This window comes from Convolutriloba macropyga, chromosome 13, assembly GCF_964194025.1.
Source record: "Convolutriloba macropyga chromosome 13, txConMacr16.3, whole genome shotgun sequence".
NCBI lineage: Eukaryota > Metazoa > Xenacoelomorpha > Acoela > Convolutidae > Convolutriloba > Convolutriloba macropyga.
The window spans coordinates 46594599-46616006 of record NC_134480.1 but is presented as its reverse complement, the minus strand read 5'-3'; the positions used below and the strand labels follow the sequence as shown (position 1 = coordinate 46616006).

At 35.7% G+C, this 21408-nt stretch overlaps 1 protein-coding gene across 2 annotated transcripts in view; it reads left to right on the top strand.

Moving 5' to 3' along the window:
• Nucleotides 1-21397, top strand: part of LOC142351768 (uncharacterized) — a 63012-nt gene extending 41615 nt beyond the window's left edge. For both annotated transcript variants that reach the window (XM_075403918.1, XM_075403917.1), the window contains exons 4-7: nucleotides 12570-12772; nucleotides 15822-15993; nucleotides 16266-16480; nucleotides 20783-21397. In XM_075403918.1, the coding sequence (XP_075260033.1) occupies nucleotides 12570-12772; nucleotides 15822-15993; nucleotides 16266-16480; nucleotides 20783-21000 (808 nt within the window). In that variant the 3' untranslated portion in view covers nucleotides 21001-21397. The remainder of the gene's footprint in view (nucleotides 1-12569; nucleotides 12773-15821; nucleotides 15994-16265; nucleotides 16481-20782) is intronic.
• Nucleotides 21398-21408: the final 11 nt, after the last annotated feature.

Here is a 21408-nt window from a genome sequence, read left to right as displayed (position 1 = left end):
GTTGAATCGAAACATTTTTGGTACCATCCGCTTGAGGCTATTCAAAGAATCTTATTTCATGATTAATTTTCTCAAAAATATTTTGTAACGATACCATATTTACAGATCTTCATTGAACGATAGGCTGAAACCCCTTGTTTTGGTAAATTTTTGGTAACTCTTACTACTAATACTAATTGAAGGGGCGTGAGGTAAGCGCAGCTCAGTTGGGGGATTCATGGGGTCAACGGTGCGGGGAGGGGTCTTTGGCTGCATATAATTGCTACAAACTTTGTTTGAGAACGATAATTTACATAACTCTGTTTGAGAGCTTTTAAGAAAGACGCTCCAGCAATAATTCTCTGATTCGCAAAACAACAACAGAGCTCCAACATTAATCAAATTCGTTGCATTGTTAACAAAATAGGCCCGCTATACTAGCCAGCTACGATTAGGGCGGCTATTAAACATAACCGGCAGATTGCTGAAAATAGCCGAATTTGGCATTTGACCACTGATTATTAGAACTTACCGCGAACTACATAAACATGTTTCATGAGCCCACGTTAAATGCTCAAATCGACCTTCGTCGGCGTTCTCATCAAAGGATTGTTTACTTTTGTTCTTGGTATTTGTGCGGATGGTCGTGTTGATGTTCGTGTGGATGTACCAGCTGAACCATAAATTACCCCTTTTTTTGATGCACTGATAGAGCGAAAAAAGCTGCAATGTCAACCTGACTTACGTATGCAAGACTGCTATTCATCAAATATTCCAGACTAAAACTTACTTGACGAGGCGTTTCTCGTGCATGGTCTCCGCAGCGTTCGGGCTGTGTTACTTCTTGGCTAACTTTCTGGCTCTTTTCTAAAACAGCTGCTCGGTAGCAAACTGGCCGTGATTCTGTCGTTTTGTTTTCTTGGGACGGGACTTTGTTTTCCGGTGATCCGAATCTTTGAAACAAAAAATCTGGCATGAATGAAAATGAGGAATTTTACATCAAAAACCTATGCATTGCGCAAAAGATCACCAGTAAGAAATAAATTTACCATTTCGAAGGCTGAATTGGATTTTAAAAGGGATATCCGAAGCTCGTGTTTTATACTCTCTGCTGCTCCTCTTAACTCTTGACCAAACAAAATAAGCTGGGTTTCTTTCCACGTGTAAATCTAATTAAACAACTATTATAAGCAAACTACTGTTACATCCTCAGTAGCTAAATGAGGAGTCTAGCTTCATAAGCCCAATTGAGGGAAGGTGAACATTAGAGGGGTGAACCTGAGTGGGGGCGTTGGCAAGTGTGCGGGTCTAGGGAGGAAAGAGGGAGGGGGCGCAAGAGGTGGTGGGAGTTAAGTCAAGGGGGCTAATAATGAAAGGCTAAAACCTAATTTTCAAGCAAGCTGGCATCGCGCGTTTTTTTGTGGAACATTGTGAGCATTAAAAAAATAGCTGGCAGATTGCCAGAAATTAGTCGCAATACCTCCGTAGATCTGAAATCTCAAGAAGATAGTCAAGAAACATACCAAGAAATTCTTTTTATTAAATGCTGATATTATGATTTTATTAGGAATCTGTTTAGGATATTGCCGCTTTTATTAGCTGCTCTCAAATAACATTCAATTAGATTTATACTCACTCACTAAAAATTTTGAATTAGAGTAAACGGAGGGAAATTTAAAGGTCGGGAAGTCATTTTTGAGAGTGATGTAAGTCACGCGTACCAGAGACTAAATCACGCGAATGGACAAAATGACTCGCTTAAGTAAGGGTGAAAATTGACGTCACGCAGGCAACTCCGCTGCAATTGCATGAAGGAATGCACACAAAAACAGATTTGAAGTGATTGTGACGTCATATGGTCGCAACAAAACTCTTAACAAAAGAGAATTATGGAAGAGCTAACGTCGGGCGAATTGGTCTCAAACGACTGGCAATCAGTTGGCCTCGTCAGTAGGGAGCCACGTTTTATTGAGGCTAGCTTTAGCCTAATTGAAGGGGCGCGAGGTGAGGTTAATAGATGATGACAATTAGCCACTTAACAGCTGAAAAAGTTGAGGAAGAGAAATACCAACCGACAGAGAGAAAGAGAGAGAGAGAGAGAGAGAGAGAGAGAGAGAGAGCACGCTATAAATTTTTTCCTTGATGAGAATCGACTCTGCAACTTCTAGTTTTTTAGCCTTGTTAGTAATTAAATCACAGAGAAACTGAAAACTGCAAAATTTAAAAAAAGTTTCCAGATTTTGCACGGAAAAGTTGTTCAAAACGGCTTTTTGCCTATGGAGTTTTGCAATGTAACCCATCTGGAAGACTGGAAAAGTTTCGTTGGCCAGTAATGATCGTTAAACTCAGAAACATACAAAGACTTTCAAAAAATATAAAATTGCAAATTTTAACAAAGTTTTGCAAAAAATTGTGTCAAATTCTTCAGAACCTTTTCCTTGCCTCAAGACACTATCCAGTATCCCTATATCAAGCCTGAAACGGTTTCACTGACTCAGAGATCCATAAACTTGGGTATGATAATAATTTTCCGACAGTATGAAGAAATGTTAATTTTTATCAAAAAATTTCTAAAACTGGAGTCATTAAAACATTGATTGCCTCTCCATTAGCCCTAGAAACTATGCAACGGCTTATTATCAACCCTTTGAAGAGGTCCCTTGGCCCCTGATGCTGGAAAAAACAAAAAAATTAAAAATCTTCAAAAAAAATGCAAAAACTTTTTGAACAAATGCTTAAATTCGTGATATTAAGATCTTGAAAAAATATTCATTCGATCTGATTTATTAGTTTCCCACTCAATTAGAGAAAAAAGTAAAGAGTAAACTTGCGAGGGTTATCCATGTTTTTTCAAAGTGAGGGAATGTATGCCAGACAGGCTTCTTCCATCAGTCAAATTTTCACGTTTTGTTTACCATCGTTGCGGAAAAAACATTTTATAGCCCTTAGAGGCTCTGCTCGATTTCTATGAACAATGAAAACTAAGAAGAAAAAGGAAAGAATTTCGGTTGGCGGGGATTTTAACAATTTAGCTGTGGTCAAAGTATTAATGTATTGTATTGAATTATGCAAATCTGCTTAATAGCCAAAACAAGGTGCAGAATTTCTTAAGCACGTCAAAAAATGTTTCCACCAGAGACAACACAGAACAAAAGATTTTTTGCTACTCACATAATACTTTTCTGCCTCTTAAATCTTGTTATAATTTTTTATGAGTTTTTTGTAGTTTAGTATTGTAAAAGTAAAATGAAATACTTTGTTTTTTTTGAGATCTTAAAACGAGGAAAAGATACCAAAATTGAAATAAATCAAACTTTTTTTCTGATGATTTTCTGATTTTTCAACAGTTTTTTTGCTAATAACGGCCTCTATTTTCTAGACTTGTTTTTTCAACGTACGCATTATTTTAACAGTAACGTATTTGTGTCGATTTGAAAGATCGAACGTTTTTTGAAAAGTTAAATCTTCTCAGTTTGTGCGAGCACTTAGGTATTTTTTAGAGCATCAGATTGTTAAATTTCAATTACTGTGGAATGCTTTCGAAGACGTTTTCCTGCAATTTATTATTGGTTCTATTTAATTGAGAGCTGATTTGATCACATTGCGAATCTTGTGACAAAAAATGAGAAAAAAACGATGAAAAAAAGTTACTGCTTCATTCCTCTCAAGTGGCGTATGATTGACAGTTAAAAATATCTTGTGCAATTGCTCCAAAATTGAAATATGAAATCACAGCTTACTCCAAAATCCACCAGCGTGATTTAATTGAGATACAAAATGGTCAGTTCGAGCACAATTTTAAATTTTTTGAAAAGATTGAAAAAAATTGTTTGATTGCTTCAAGTTATGCAAATTTTAAAATTGTGCAAATATAGGACACATGAAAATTAACTTGAAATTGTTTTCCTTTTAAAATGCAAAACCTGGCGTATTCTACTTGTGATGTCATTTTGTTCGTTAACTAAAAATTTTCTTTCAAGAGGTTCTCCTTTTGAAGTTTTCGAGAAAGTGTTTTTTATAATGGTAAATAATTGACAACTCATTTTATCTGTTAAAATTATTTCAATAGGACGGCTTTGAATTGTTCCAAAATAAATAACTTAGGGTTGCTTCGAGCTCACAATGAAGTTCTTGATCTAATGAAAAGCCATCAATTGTTTTTCACAAGTTTGGAACGTACTTGAGATATTTTAGAAATTGATTCAATGAAGTGTTGCTGCTAGTTTGCTTCCTACTGGATTCAGAGCCTTGCAAACGTTTTATGTTGTAATTCTGCTGTGCAGACATTTGCTTATTTGAGCGGTTAAAATTCAGCATTTGAGCGCTTATTCAAGGTCGTAAGTTTTTAGTTTCATTTCAAGATTGCGTGATAGATATCTCACCAATTATAGCTTTTAATGTTTCTTTAATCAATAACTTCGTCTTACAAATTTTTTCAAGATGTATACGGCGAGTTCCTGTCTTATCAGAGTTAAGTTCTTGCAATAAGAGGCAACTCCAAAATACATTCACGGTCATAGTTTTTTTCGTATGATCTAAAGTGTTTTTTTTGGATTGATCCGATTATTTGATGACTTTTTTAAGTGAAAATTTAAAGTAAATTATTTTTGGGATTTTTTTATACGCTCCAAAATCAAACACAATGGCAAAAAACTATGGCCTGACAGTTTATTTGAAATAGCTGCTCAATACCAGGAAGTCATGCTTTACTGATTTAAATCAGAGAATGAACAAATTTTAATTAGTTTTTTACCACTTTACAATTAGTGTTTTTAAACAATAGGTTCTTTGCGGATGTACCAGTGGTGATTATACAAAAGTAATTTTATGATAATCAACCTAACGAAATATCTCTTTTTTGTGAATATATGTTTATTATGTTTGATTGATTAGAGCTAGACAGTGGTCTGTTATTTCAATCTTAGTATTATCAGCTTTCCTGAATTGTTACTAATTGAACATGTTTATTTTATTTGAACTTCGAAAAATTGATATTCAAAAGAGCTTTCCCTCTAAGATTTATCAAAAGTTTTTGATCACCTTGGAACGTATGTTAGAACAATCTGTGCGACGTACAATCTCGCGCTAGTCGTCTTGTTAGGCCTACCTACTCAGATTATCGCGCAACAAAAGATGAACCGTAAAGTGTTTCCATTGCTAAAGAACGTACTTCATGTGTTTAGGAAATTGAATTTAAAGGTTTTGCTGCAACAGTTTGCTGCCTACTTGATTCACAGCTTTGCGAACGTTTTGGTCATGATTCTGCTTCATTCCTCTCAACTGAATTTTGGTTGACAGTTAAACATATTTTGTGCAATTGCTCCAAAATTGAAATATGAAACCACAGCTTAGTTCAAAAGCCACCAGCGTAAGTTAATTGAGATACAAAAATTGTCAGTTCGAGTACAATTTTAATTTTTTTAAAGAAATTTAAAAAAATGATTTGATTGTTTCAAAATTGTGCAAATGAAATTTCAAAATTGTACAAATATAGGACACAAGACAATTAACTTGAAATTGTTTTCCTTGTAAAATGCAAAACCTGGCGTTTTCTACTTGTGATCTCTTTCTCTTCGTGAACTAAAAATTTTCCGCTCAACAGGTGCTCCTTGTGAAGTTTCCGAGAATATTTTTTTATAATGTTAAATAATTGACCACGCATTTTACTTATCTGGTAAAATTATTTCAATATGACGGCTTTGAATTGTTCCAAAATAAAGTACTTAGGGTTACTTTAGCTTACAATGATGTTTTTGGTCTAATGAAAAGCCGTCAATTGTTTCCACTACTTTGGAACGTACTTGAGATATTTTTGAAATTAATTCAATAAAGTGTTGCTGCTAGTTTGCTTCCTACTGGATTCAGAGCTTTGCAAACGTTTTGTTGTAATTCTGCTGTACAGGTTTTTGCTTATGTGAGCGGGTAAATTTCAGCATTTGAGCGCTTATTTAAGGTCGTAAGTTATCAGTTTCATTTCAAGATTGCTTGATAGATATCTCACCAAGTTCCTGTCTTATCAGAGTTAAGTTCTTGCAATAAGAGGCAACTCCAAAATACATTCACGGTCATAGTTTTTTTTCGTATTATCTGAAAAAGTGTTTTTTTTTGGATTGATCTTATTTGAACTTCGAAACTTTACATTATTTGAACTTCGAAAAATTATAATCAAAAGAGCTTTTGCGTCTAAGATTTATCAAAAGTTTTTGATCACCTTGGAACGTATGTTAGAACAATCTGTGTGACGTACAATGTCGCGCTAGTCGTCTTGTTAGGCCTACCTACTCAGATTATGGCGCAACAAAAGATGAACCGTAAAGTTTTTCCATTGCTAAAGAACGTACTTCATGTGTTTAGGAAATTGAATTCAAAGGTTTTGCTGCAAAAGTTTGCTGCCTACTAGATTCACAGCTTTGCGAACGTTTTGGTCATGATTCTGCTTCATTCCTCTCAACTGAATTTTTATTGACAGTTAAACATATTTTGTGCAACTGCTCCAAAATTGAAATATGAAACCACAGCTTAGTTCAAAAGCCACCAGCGTAAGTTAATTGAGATACAAAAATTGTCAGTTCGAGTACAATTTTAATTTTTTTAAAGAAATTGAAAAAATGGTGTTTGATTTGCTTCAAATCATACAAATTTCAAAATTGTGCAAAAATAGGACACATGAACGAAAACTAACTTGATGTTTTCTTTTATAAAATGCCAAACCTGACATATTAAACTCTTACTTGTGATATCATTTTGTTCGTTAACTTAAAATTGTTGTTCAACTGGTGCTCCTTTTAATGTGTCTGGCGCTCAACTGGTGCTCCTTTTAATGTTTCTGAGAAAGTGTATTTTTTCTAATGGTAAATAATCGACAACGCCATTTACTTTCTATCTGGTAAAATTATTTGAATATGAGGGCTCTGAATTGTTCTTTCTTTTTAAAATAAAGTACTTAGTGTGGCTTCTGGCTTCAATTTGAGCTTCGAAAAATTAACACTCAAAGAGCTTTCCGTCTCAGAACTATGAAGTTCTGGATCTACTTGACACTTATGCTGGACCAATCTTTCTTACGTAAAATTTCGTGCTGGTTGTTCGGCCTTCTTACTCAGACCATCACGCTAGAATTTCAGGAAATGTTTAGTGCCGTGAGCGGGTAAGTTATCGATTAAATAAAAGTGAACACCCTGACTGAATTCTATGTCTGCAACAGATTGCATCATTGTGTCGTATTGAAAGTGCCTATTAAAGTATAAAATTCGATCAAGTGAAAAGTTTTCATTCGTAGTATATCATTGATAAAAACAGTTTGTCGAGATCCGGAAGGACCAACAAGATACATCAGAATGCGTTTGTTTGTTGAAATGATCTTGTTTTTTTATGCTCTTCACGGCACTTGAAAGAATAGCAATCTAAAGTTCGTCACAAGTTCTAGCAAAATAGCAAAAATATGGTTGGTAATTGAAAACAGAAGCAGTACTAATACAATTAAGCACTAAAATTTTGATAAAAAGCTATTCGAGATCAAGTGCGCCCCCAAATTTTCCAGGGAGGCATTTCTTGATTGTTGTTTTTGATTATAAAGTCAGATTCGTGGTTGAGTTGATCTGTCATTAGAGGGCAACTGATTTTTGTTCGTCTTTAGGTAATACTGATTCACACTTTGATAAACTGGAATCGTGGTAACATTTTCAAAAAACAACAATATGCAAAGGCCTGTAATATGTTCCAAGAAACAAAAATTCAATATAGAATTAAAAAATGGTACCATGTAACAATATCCAGGGCAGATATTCAGAATTGTTTCCAGGTATCCTGCGGCATCATGAAGTGTAGCATGTATTCGAAAAGTTTTTGACCATTTGAGAAGTGTTTCCAACTTTGAGTCACCACCTCCTATTAGTACCCACAAAGGAGCTTCTCTGTTGATTTTATTCAGATCTACACTTTTGTACAAGTTTCGACAGACAGCTAAAGAATAATTTTTCCTTTTCGTTTTTTAAGTGAAAAATACACTGATTTCATTCTCTAACGCTGCAATTTCCTCAATTTTTATATCAAGCAGCTGTACTGGAACATTAAATAATAACAAAATGATTAAATACAATTATCACAAAGTACAATATAAAAAATGTGCAATTACTTTTATGCACTTTGCAATCTTTTTTGGTTTTTGAGCGAAATAATTTCATCAGTCATTTTGTGTAGTTTCTCCATCTCCGCAATTCTGACCAAAAAAAGCATTTCCGCCTAAGTTTGTCCTTTTGAGTCTCTCTTGTCAACAGCTTGATTTTGAAATAACGTTGGTTCGGATCATCGTGGAAAAATATTTAGTCAAACACACCTTCCGTCGAGCAGTCTCTCACTCACCTCCCAGAACATCGAATTTTGCTTCTTCTACATAAGTCGGCCAGAACAAAGTGTCGTCAACCACCAGCTTCGCAGTGCCTACAGTAGGTTTGAACATTAGTGCTTCTTTTATCATCTCACGTAACTTTTCAACAACAAGCTTCAATTCTCCGACCGATAGCATCAGAAACTGATGCAAAACAAGTTCAGTTTCCAATTTTTCGCGAAAGACTTTCAAATCAATCCAGTTAGAGCTTATGTTGATGATTTCCTGTGGATTCTGATTTGAAACTTCCGGTTACCGTGTTCTTGAAATGACCAACAGTTATTTCTTTTATCGTTCTCCTCATTTAGTTTTGAGTCGGCGTTGTCTTTTTTATCGTCGATGTCTTTAAATAGTGAAAACATAATCTCATTATGGTAATCGAATTGTGATGAGGGAAAAACTGGTTTGGTGAGGGATAAACTGAGAAAAAAATGTCGAGCCAATGAAATTTAAATAAGTACGAGAACAGTTGTGAAAAATAAACTTTGTAACCAATGAGATCTTATACAGTAATTCGTAACCAATGAAAATAGAGTGTGCATCATGACGTAATAACTGTCACTTGTGTTTTTAGTAACATCACGTGATGTCAAAGATGAGTTTTCTGTATTTAGTCACGTGAGGGGAAAATTTAGCATCGAACACATGCGAGTTATCTCACTTTTAAGACTTAGATTGGAGAACACATGTAGTTCGAGAAAGGGATATTCGGATGAGATGATTCACTCTCATCATTGTCATTTGAATTTTCCAGGATCGCAGGAAGAGTAAGGTCCTCGATATAGGGAAGATTGAAGGCTTCTGATTTCTTAGAAAATGAGTCGGCATGTTTGCAGAACATGTCTTCTACCCAACAAACACCGTAGTGATTTACGTCACGAGAGTACGGGAGCTGAATACCTTTGATGTCTTTCAACGGGTGAAAATCTTGTTCTTTTCGAATTCTTTCAATGGTTTGAAAATAAGTTGGGAGAGAACACAATTAATTTTTGAATTTTTCTTCGACTAGGTGAAGATTATGATGTCAAGCTGCCTCTAAAGTTCTCCACAAATCCTTCGGAAGTGTCAAGCTAGTGTTCTCTGTTTGTATACTAGTGCAATCCACCTCAAAGTGTAATACAGATTGTTATCGGTTAATACCGTTTTAAATGTTGATGCTTCCGTGTTAGGAGCTTAATCTAAATCTGAATGAAGTTTTGAAAGAAAAGATGTTGAAGGAAGTAAAGGAAGAATCGGAGTTATTTGCATTTATTAAGACCACTTATGTTCAACCAAGACAAAAAACCAAATAAATTGATAATGTTTCTCATCAGCAACAAGTTCCAAAATCAGATCTGGCAGATTATTTGATTGGATAAAAAATAACAAATGGAAATTTTCAAATTAATAATACATAACTTTATCTGAAATCGGAAAACTGAATTTTCAGCTTAAAACGACACAGTAAAACGCTATTTTTGACCGAAAATTGATTTTAAAAAAATTGAACTATGTTAAAATTTAAGTTAAGAAAAATGACGATGTACATTTTTTGTTAAAAACCTTATGTAAAAAAGGACATTTTTGAATCAAAAGTTATTTAAGTAAAATATTTAAAAAAAGATATGAGAATGAGTAATTAGCCTATGTCCTAACAGTTGGATACCCGATGTTTCTTCAATACCTTACTGCTGATCCCCCTAGTTCCTTCTGATGAACATAAGACTCATCCTAAGTAATTTGTTGTTAAGGCACTATCTTGCTAATCCTTTTCGTGTGAACAGCTTGAGTATGATGCTGTGAGGAGGTACATCTTTGGAAATTGGAAAGAGGCTATACCTAATGTTAATACATAGGTACATCTTTTTACCCCCCCCCCCACTCTTGCTCACATATTACTGCTCAGGTCAATCCACGTTGAGCATCCGATCAACGAGCAAATGAAACTCTCGAAGTATCCAACATACACGAAGGAAGCTACCATCTAGATATGCTTTGGTCCTCTGACGAAGTAAAAGTTATTAAAATTTAACTTACCGCTTTGGTTCAGGATAAAGCCGTGAAAAAAAGGTTAAGCAAGTTTCCCGAATTACGCGAACGTCACGCGTAGACGGTACAAGACGTAGTCGTAAAAGTTTGTGATCAAATTGAAATATTGGGATAGCGAACGTTGCTATGGAAGAGTGGTATCTACTCATTACTCGATTGTAAACTTGAGCTAGCCGGAATTTGTTCACAGGTTTCTGGATGGTGATTTGAAGTTGCAAGGCAATTCTTGGGAAAAAAGCGTTGCTCACAGGTCCAAAGCTGCTGCAGTGACTAATCCACACGCTGATGCGATTCGAGAAATTAACCATTTCTGATGAAATTGAATAAATGTGCTTGCAAGTAGGTGCCTCGCGAAAAGTTTCGCGCTTGTTGCTGCAAGAGGACCCTTCAATTGAGATGCATCAAGCACATGTTCTGTCCGATTGACTTGCGCAATGTACGCGTTGGTGCAAATCGCGACAAACACATTTAGATGTTTCCGCTGCGGCGTTGTTAGTATACAAAAAGTTCTTAAGTAGATGACTATCTGGACGCAGCGGAGTCACCCGTCGTGGCTCTAAAATTTTCGTGACTAGAGCAACTCAAAAGCATGGGTTTCAAATGCTTCACTGCTGGTTGTTGGATGCCATATGCGCCCGCAATGGCCCAAATTTGGTCTGTACAGGGGAGGGACTGTTACTATGTATGAACTGGGATGAACAGGCAATTGGTTCGCAGTTGGCTTGAAAAAGAATCAAGCTGGCTTTCAAACCAATTGCGTCTCAGCATCAGGGTTGGATTTGATGAGTGCTAGTGCGCTGTTTCAAGCAAACGATTTACGCAATCCTCAGTGCTCATTGCCTCAGATGATGTATATGTCACTCTTTCGATTAAATTGAAGAGTCACTGAACAACCATCATTAGCACGTTTTGTTCTGATGGCAACGGTTTAGATTCCTTGATTTTGAGCCATTTCCTTTCGGGAAATCACAGTTCTTTCCTACTTTCACTCGCTCTAGTTGATGACTCTGACCTCCTTGGTACTCTACCAGATGTGAGCAAACTAACGCTAAAGCAATTTGGGAATGGTGGTTAACATAATGTTCCGATGTGGAAGGGGGCACCATACACTCGCTCCGTTAAGTCAATGGCAGTTCAATGATTTTCGAATTTTATCCGGACCCTTAAATTTCTTCAATTGATTCTTCTTGGGTTACAGAATCATTACTTTTGGGACCTGAGAATATTGCTAACTGTTAGGGGGTCTATTCAGGTGCAACTACTGTGAAAATGGACCAGTACTGGATTCGAACCAGCATCTCTTACTTGCAAGCCTAGTGTGCTACCCAATTACACCAACTGGTCTTAAGCTCTCGAACTTGGGTGTCTCTTATAACCCATTCTCACGTTCATTCTTGTTCCTCAAGGCTTCATTTCTCTAGCCAAGTATACGCTGAACAAGTAGAGCTTCTTGTCAAGCTATGTCAAGCTTATCTTATGCACAATTTACATTAGGTTGTTCTCTTTCAACCTTCTAACACTAACCCAAATACGTTTAAGTACTTTAAAGGTGTACTCTACCTATACGTTTTCACAGCTAGTTACTAAAACCGATATAGCCTAGCGGTTAGAACATGGGTCTTTTAACCTCGAGTTCCGGGGTTCGAGCCTCTCTGGGGTCAATTCTTTTTATATTTTGAATCTAAGAGGTCACACTAATAGGGTTTTGACCTTTTCTGACTGTGAAAAGAGCATCAAATACATTTTACCAGAGTCAGTCGATTGTAGCCCTCGTTTATAATCTGTTTTTAAAACGTCTTGATCAAGCAGAGTTGCATTCGGAGAACCCTCGGCGTTGCTTGTTCAATTATATTCCATATTTATAGTGATTGAAAAGCAAGGTAAAACAAGCAACTTTTAAAAAATCCACTGAACTTTTTTATTATTCCTATTTTTTTGCCTTCAATGCAGTAGCAATTAAAAGTAGGGTTTCTTCAAAAGATGGTTTTCTTTTGTTGTTTGTTGTATTTTCTCGGCCGATCGTTCTAACATGTCTAATATAAATGTTCTTTCTGTGAAACGATGAAACGAACAGTCCTAAGCAAGCCTTGTTTAAATCTGTTCTCAGTCTGAATTGTGTACTGCAACAAGCATTCCAATCTAAAGTTTTCATCTGATAAAAATTTGTATGTTGTTTAAGGTTTTTCATGGTGAACAACGTGCTGCTAATGTTCAGCTTGATAGTGCTGTCTCTGACCATATTCGCATATGACCCGGATTGGAACATGGCCAGAATCAGTTCCTCAATGACACTTCTGTTGGTGGCTGTCGCTTTCAAACTGTCCGTGGCTGGCACCCTCCCTCTCATTTCATATTTGACATATCTCGACATTTACATTTTGGGTTAGCACAATTTTGTGTATTATCAAAGGATCTTATAAATTTATTACAAAAGCTTGATCTAACTACATGATGTAGTACACAATTTATTCTATTCGGGCTATTGTTGTTTAGTTTTTACGTTTAGTGGAGTTCTGATATATTTATTGTATTCACCTTCTCAGATATTGAGGTTTCTGGTTTCTTGTGTGCCCAAGTTCTCATATTGGTTCCCGCCATGTAGAGCTCGTTTTTCATTACTCTTCTTTTTCAGAACTCTCGTTTTTCATTTTCTTGCTTCCCCTATTTTTCCTCTGACGCTTGTAGTTTTCCGTCCTCAGAAACAGGATAACAGGTAGCGCCCGGAGGGCATGAAGTTCTCTTAGAGCCTTTCGGCTTACTAGTCTCTAAGGATGTGATTCGCCCAAACTGTTGAGGAGACCTTTTCATGGTGTGAAAGGCATTTCTTAATCTTAAGGGTTTGAGCCCCTGTCCAGCCTCCTCCGCCTAGCTATCTGGACCCACCATTCATCCCGCAGCCCCCCATCGTTCACCTCCTTCCACACCGTTCACTGGATTTTATTGGTACTCGGTAAGAACTTAGGTTGCATTGAGGCGTTGATTGTTACGACTCAAAGAGGAATACTGGCGGAACGTCTTTTCTTGATTGATAACTGTATTTAAAATATGGTGCAAAAGTTAATGCCACATGTGAAAATAAAGCGTTTGGTTTGAACGGTTGATACAATTGAAGAGAATAGAGAAGAAGGATTTTTAATTGTACTAATTGTTTTAGAGAGAGCAAGGAAAGTAGGATGTTGAAATTTTTTCGATAAGCACGCAAAATTTAATTATGTGCAGGTCTTTTCAAGCCGTTTTTTTTTGGTTTTTACTTTACTTTTTCTTTTAAATCGTTTTTCATATAAAACATTATACTAAAAGTGTACATGTGACAGCTTTTCTGCCTATCTAAATGAAATATAAAAATTTTAGATGCAATCTTGATCTTATTTTCTGATTAAGATTTTTCAGACTCTTTTTATAGCTGCGAAGCTGTAAGCTGAGCGTAGCTATATTGCGGTGCTCTTGGTTTTTTTGTTTCGTCGTCTGACGCTCTTTTTTCGTTTTACATTTGTTCACACAGCAAAGCTGAAAAAGTCAAAATTTCTGAATGACTTCTTCCTCTCCCTAACGGCGTTTGCGCGCGTGACGTCATTTCTCACTCTCTTTAGCAAAAGTTTTTTGCGTGATTAGATTTTGATCACAAGTGACTTACCTCACTCAATAAAATGACTTTTGCACTTTAAAACTTAAGTTTAATTTGAATTTGTTTAAAGTCAAAGGAACTCATATATGCAGTAAAGGTCCTTTTAAGAGGCTTCTGCGGAATGAATTTTAACAAGCTTTATTAATTTATCGCTAAATTTTTTTACCTAGTTTTTTGAGCGGCGTCGATTTTTGTTCAATTTAGATCTGTATCTGGTTCTATCTCTATTATATGGCACGCAGGTCTATTCTTTCGCAGCTATTCCGGCAATCTGTCGGCTATGTTTATTGTTTTTGTTTTTTTTCCTATCTGGAGTACTTTTTGTTGGTTTAGTTTTTAATTGCATTTGAACGAAGTTTTAAACAGTTGTAGAAAACGTGTGTTTATACGGCAAGTCTTTTTTGCCTCATTGTTTTCTCAAATTTTCTTGCTATTTCTTGTGACCTTTTCTCGCTGCGTGTCATTTCGAGTGACTTTTCTAGCTTGATTTTTGAATTTTTTAGTGATTTGAGTTGCGGGCATTCAGAATTTAAATTTGTTGCTACACTAAAACAGATCGTGAGATGGTTGTAAACTTTTTTGAAGTTTTGTTGGCTTTTTCCGTTTTTCTATTAGAATTTTTTGTTTTAAAAGATCCTGGTGGAAGTGTTTTGGAAGTAAAAAGAAAATAAAATTTTGATAGGCCAGATTAAATAGACCACTTCGGCTGGTTTCTATGATTTTTAAAAAAAATTCGCTCATTTTTTAAAAATCTTTGCAGTACGTTTGGTGTCGTTTGGGTGCTCAAATAGTAAACGGAAACTGATTTTAAGGCGTGTTGAGAACAATTATTGTGTTTTTCTAGTGAATGTTGTTTTGAATGTTTAAGCTGTTTGCCTTTTCCAAGAAGTGCAGTTATGTTTTTTTTCTGTCTAATAATTGTCATTTTTCCAGCTAAATAATTATATATAATGTTATAAACAGTGATTGCGGTGTGCAACTTGTGAAAAGTTTTTAAGAATACGTTATCACATTTTGCTTTTTCTTTTGATTTTATTTCCTCGGTTCGCGGTTTTATGTTTAATGGTATAACGAACTAAAATTTATTGCAGCTAGTGGTTGGCTAGAATGTATGTTAAGTTTTAGTTTAAATGGATTTGGAATCAAGAGTTCTGCGGCTATTTTTGTAAGATCTGTTTGCACTGTTTTCAAATGGTTGTTGTTGTTGACGAGAAGTCATATTAGAATTGACGTCGGTGTATTAAAAGGAGCGAAAAGGCTATTTTAGGGCTTGATTTAAAATAAGCTTTTAAAGTAAAAGCAAAAAACTTGAACTCAACCACTAACTGCACCAAATAAGATTTTCGGGATTTAAAAGCAAATTTTTTACGTGCAACAATTTGACTTCTATTTTGCTTTTTGTTATCTCGTTTTTCTTAACTAATGGTTTTGAAAGGTTGTACTTGTCATATTTTCTTATAATGCATAGCCGATTTTTTGAAATTCTTAAAAGAGCAGGCCGTAGACATATTTTGTTTTTATAAAAAGTTTTGGATTTTGCCTGATTTTTAGTTTTTTCTCTTGTCTTGTTTCTTAGTCTCCTTGATGACTGCATGTTGTCATTGGCTATCTAATGAGGAGTTTTCGAAGCTAATTAATGGTTAAAATTGTCATCTAAAGGTCTTAAAAATTGCTTCTTCATTCTTTTGGTTTTCTTTGTTTTGGGTTTTACGAAGGGTAAAATTTTTTCTTCAAGTAAAGCTTACCAATTGTTGACTAATTACAATGAATCCGAAAAAAGCATGGGTCATTTGTTTGGGTGTTTAGGGGGCATGTTGTTCCTTTGTGCGATGACCATCATCTTCGCTCTCATCTCTCCCTTCAAAGGAGATACAGACCTGGCACTTGTCATTGACCAGTACGCACTCATGTCCTTGGCTATCCTTATAGCTGTGTTTCACGTGGTCTACGCATTCGTGTTCCTGCACAACACTAACAAGTTTGTCTTTTACTAACATTTTTAGTCTATCTAAAAGACCACTTTTTACTAGTCTAGTCTTTCGGATGGTGGTCAATTGTGGTTTTATGTTACTGCTGTCATTCCGGACCCAATTACATTGCCAGTTAGGTTAGAGCTGTTGCGTTAAATTATTATTTCCATGGTCTTTCCTTTATTGTACTAACTATGAATCCTTTGAAAAATGATGGTTTGCTTTATGCCGTACAATAGATAACAATTTCAGTTTCTCAACATACTTATTTGCTATCTAGGAGAATCAATGAGATGAAGAGAAAGGACAAAGAATACGATCTGCAGCTAGCAAGACATCGGGAGATGGAGAAACTCATGAAAATGGCCAAGAAATCCAGCCCTTCTCCCCCCTCTAAAAACTGGACTAAAACTACCCGGGTTGAAAAACTCCCTTCTCCAAGCGACTCAGTGTTCAGAGAAGATCCAACCATGCCTTTCATTGATGAGACGAGAGGTATGGATATATTATTTACTTCGATACACTTAAATCAAGGGCTGTTCTAGAGTTCTTAGTTATCTACTTCGTTTTGCTGACTGTTCTACTCCTTTTCACTCGATTCATTTAGTCGCCTTTTTAAAAACCATGTGATATCACCCCTCTGTCATTTCACCCCGCAAAGTTTTATCCCGAAACCCTACTTATCCTTTATTTTGTGTGTTAATGTTGCTATTCTATACCAAAGCTCTACATATTTCTAATGTTCATGAGTCTAATGAGTCACATTTCTAATGAGTCTAATGTTCACATTTCTAATGAGTCACAACTAGGCTACCTCGAGTCACCCCCTGATATTCTTTGTCTAACAGAAACCTGGCTTAAAGATAATATGACACCGTATTGCTTCAAGTTATCAGGCTATAAAACGCTCGTTTCTAAAACAAGACCCTACCGTGGAGGAGGTGTAATGATTCAATGCCGAGAAGCAGTAAAATTAGTCGCTGAGGAACAGTGCAACTTAGATGAAAGCCTTCTGATTAAAGTAGAAGCAAATAAAAAATACTACTTCATATTGGTTGTTTACAATCCTCCAAGAAATAACAAAATGGAGTTTCTTGCACGCCTTGAAGAAACCTTAGAATGTTTAAGTAAAAAAGACTGCAGCGTTATCATTTGTGGTGATTTCAATATCAACATTTTGAAGAAAAATGATCTAACAGCAGCCTATTTTGATATTATTAATAGTAATGGCTTCGAGCTGCTAAATAGCGATCCGACACGAATTTCAACTTCTACAGTTTCCTGTATCGACCATTTTATAACAAAAAATGTGGAAGGCAAGATTAAAACTCACAAAGATGAAAGTTTTTCAGATCACTATCCAATTTCCCTCGAAATTGTTGCGAAACATAGCAATTTTAAACCAGAGTTAAATTTTCGAGATATCTCGTTTACAAAATCTCAAGTGAAGTCTGAGATGTTTTGTTTTACATTGAGTCATCAGTTGCAAAAAATTGAATTAAAGGGTGAAATGAATAAATGCTTCAATTCCTTCCAACATTGTTTTCAGCTGGTTTTTGATCATTATGCTCCTATGAAAGTTTATTGTCATAAATCAAATCTGAAGCCTAAATGGTTAACTAACAATCTAAAAAATTTAATCAACAAAAGAAATAAAGCACATGGCCAATGGTCCAAAGATCGGAATAACGCCAGTTTGCGAAAGAAATTTCTACTTTTGAGATACCGAGTTGAAAAAGAGAGCAAAAGATGCAAGCGTAATTACTATTTTAAGAAATTTGAAAAATGTCTGGGTGACTCGAGGAAAGTTTTCAAAATATTAAATGATCTTCAGGGCAAAAATGAAATGTCAGATCAAATACCTATGTTGGAAACGGAGTTCGGACAATTAACAAAACCATTTGATATAGGGCAAGAAATGAACTCTTTTTTCTCTTCTGTTGGAGAAAAACTCGTCAATTCATGTGTTCAAATTCCCTTAAATAGCAATGCTTTCAGTCAGCACACTAATTTTTCAATCTGGTTCTATGATACCAATGTAAAGGAGATATCTGATGTCATTGATAACCTGTCAAATAAAACTTCTTGTGGTTTAGACGACGTATGTTCCAAAGTAATAAAGGCTTGTAAAGACGTAGTGGCTCCCTATCTATCAAAACTAGTTAATATGTCCTTCCATCAGGGTATTTTCCCTACTGCCTTGTCCATCGCAAAAGTTTTTCCCCTTCTCAAATCAGGAAATAAAGATGAAATAAAGATGCTGTAATGACTACAGGCCCATCTCTCTTTTAATATGTTGGGGCAAAATCTTTGAAAAAATAGCTTACTCCAGGATCTATAATTATCTTGAAAGCAACAATCTCTTACACAAGAATCAGTTTGGTTTTAGGCGCAAGCATTGTACTATTGATGCCATAGCTGAATTTACGGAAAAAGTAAGAGCACTTAATGATAAAAAAACAACGGCAACTGTCTTCATTGATCTAAAGAAAGCTTTTGATACAATTGACCATGAAATTTTACTCAGAAAGTTTGATCTTTATGGCTTAGTGGGTCCTTGTAAAAATTGGATGAAAAGTTTTCTAAGCAATCGTAAACAGTGTGTTGAAGTAAATGGTGTAAGATCTAAGCTGTCTGATATAAAATACGGCGTTCCTCAAGGTTCAATTCTAGGCCCTTTGTTGTTCATCATTTATATAAACGACCTCCCTAAGGCATGTAATAGCCGTGACGTGTTTCTGTTTGCAGACGATACTAACATTGCGGGCATTAACTGCTCCAAAAATGAGCTGGAAGTGGATCTAGCTAGTGTAAACACTTGGCTGTTAAATAACAAATTAACACTGAATTTAGAGAAAACGGTTCATGTTAATTTCAAAAATGTGACTCCAGACTCTAGTTATCTAAACATAGCTGGATCGTGTCAAGTTTCCCAATCGCACTGCAAGTACTTAGGAATCGTTTTGGACAATCAACTTAAGTACAATTACCATATCGAAACAGTTCGTAAAAAACTTAGTGTTCAGTGTGGAATTTTGTGCAAGCTAAGGCACTTAGTTCCTAGAGTTTTCTTGCTGAGGTTTTATGATACAAACGTTAAACCCATAATTCAGTATGGAATTTTAGTTTATGGATGTACATCGCTGAATGCATTAAAGCCTATTCATATTCTTCAAAAGAAAATATTGCGTACAATCTATTTCATGAAAAAAGACGAGCATATTGGTAATCTTTTTGTCCAGAATAAAATTCTTTCGGTCTATGAACTGTACATATATGAGCTTCTGAAATGTGTTCTTCTTTCTACCGGAAAATTGCATTCGGAGGAATATATGAATAGCCTGTTTCAATATAAAGAAAACCCCCGTTTAACGCGGAGTGCTCAGAAAAATCTTCTAAAATTGCCTTCCAAGTCAAACAGGTTTAAAAAATGTTCGTTAGCCTATAGAGGAGCTAAATTGTTCAACTTGCTGATTGAAAACGGTGTTCTTGAAACACCTCTTGAGATAGATAATGCATTTTTTTCCAAAATTGTTCATAGTATAAGGGATCTATATATTCTAGGCAATATAGACTTAACTGACTTTGTGTTTGGATAGTTAAAGTATAGTATAGTGAATAGAGCAGTCAGACTTCCTCCTAACGAACTTCTAAGAATTCCTGGCCACAAAAGTGGTGCGGGTTGTTCGTTGCAGGGGGAGGAAGTCTGTCAACGTTACATAGATCTTGGGTTTTGGAATCTTGACACTTGGGTGTCAGAACCTAACCTTGATCAATGTAACGTACCCCTTCCCTCAAACAAATCATGCATCACTTCAAAGCCTCTCAGTATGCTCTACATCAGTCAGGTAGCTAAAATGCAAAACAATTTCAATTTTTCTTTAAGTTACTCTTTTTTTTAATGTTTCGTTTTTTTACTTGCTTTGGTGAGATTGGGATACTTAAATGGACTTAGTTGATAATTATTCATTTTCTGTAATACAATGTTATTGGATTAGGGCAGCTTCAAGTGAACTAATTGGTTCCGTCTGCTGTCCCCTTTGTGCTAAATATATATTAGACTTTGTGTTGCTAGTATTATTTTGTATCAGAGAAATAAATTCTTCTTCTTCTTCTTCTTCATGTAAATATTGGCAATTATATACAGGATAATAATCCGGGTACAATGACAAGGAGCGAAGTTCATTAGGGTGAAAAGGATTTACCTACTGCTTCAGAGTGTATTGAATTAAAACTAGATTTTAACGAGGTCGGTTGATACCAGTAAAAATTGATTTTACTGGCATGCTGTTTTTGCAGGGGATCATGTTTAAGCACGAGCAAAACTGGAAATACCTTGGCTCTCTTCAATTTACAAGAGTGGCTGATTCTGATTTGCAATTTTGGTGTTGAGAAGTTTTGCTGGAGCTGCTAAATGAACAGATTCAAAAAGGGCATGCCTCTAAATCATAAGCTGAGGAATATATACATCCGTGTTGAGTAATCGAGTTTCTGCCCACCCAAAGCAAAATGAGCATATAACTAACATCCCGCAAGAGCATGTGTTGGGTTAACATAGAAACATTCTTTATGAGTACAAATAGTTAGTTACGTAATGGTTTGTTTCGTATGTAGTGTGTCGTAATGGGAACATTAGATCGACCATCGTATGCTCTCGGGAATACAGACTTTTTTCAGTCAAAAAATCCCCAGATCTAAGAGACTCGAAGGGGGGCACTCAATTGGACTAACTTGCCTCACCATCAAACAGAGTTCTTGTATCAAACTGTACCTAGACTTGATTCTCAATTTATTTAGGTCGTGACAATTCAGTGCGGAAGACGTTGAGTGTGGAAAGCAACCGGAGTGCTCTGAGAAGAGGTCTGAGGACTCCCAAGACTAACGGCATCTCCGATTTCTCCAATGGAGTCTACACTGAGATATCTGAGATCAGAGACTTTGTCACTCTCAACATGAATCATGCAAAGCGGGCCAATGAGTATGGCTATGATTCCCGTCTCAAAGGCAATTGCTAATCATCTCGTTTTCCCCTGTAATAAAATAACATGTCGTTAATTTGTATGAACAAAGCATACTTTTTTGCACAACAAGTAGGCTCTCTTCGCTTAAAAGAAAGCTTGAATCTCATTGCTGGAGCATTACAATTTGAAGATATAACATTATGAAGATATATAAAAGTTATGTCTTTACAACATTGAATTTTTAATGGGGGGAAAGAAATTCCATTTCTTGAAAATACCCAATAATGGGAACTCATGAATTGTGCTGTTATATGATTTGAGTTGATGTGGCTCTGCATTTTCTGGTGTATTATAATAGCAGAAACTAATTTGAACTTTGTGCGTTCATTCATAAACTCATTTGTGCAGCTGTTTATAAAAATATTTTAAAAATTTATTCTTATGATCTCAAGTCTATATTGA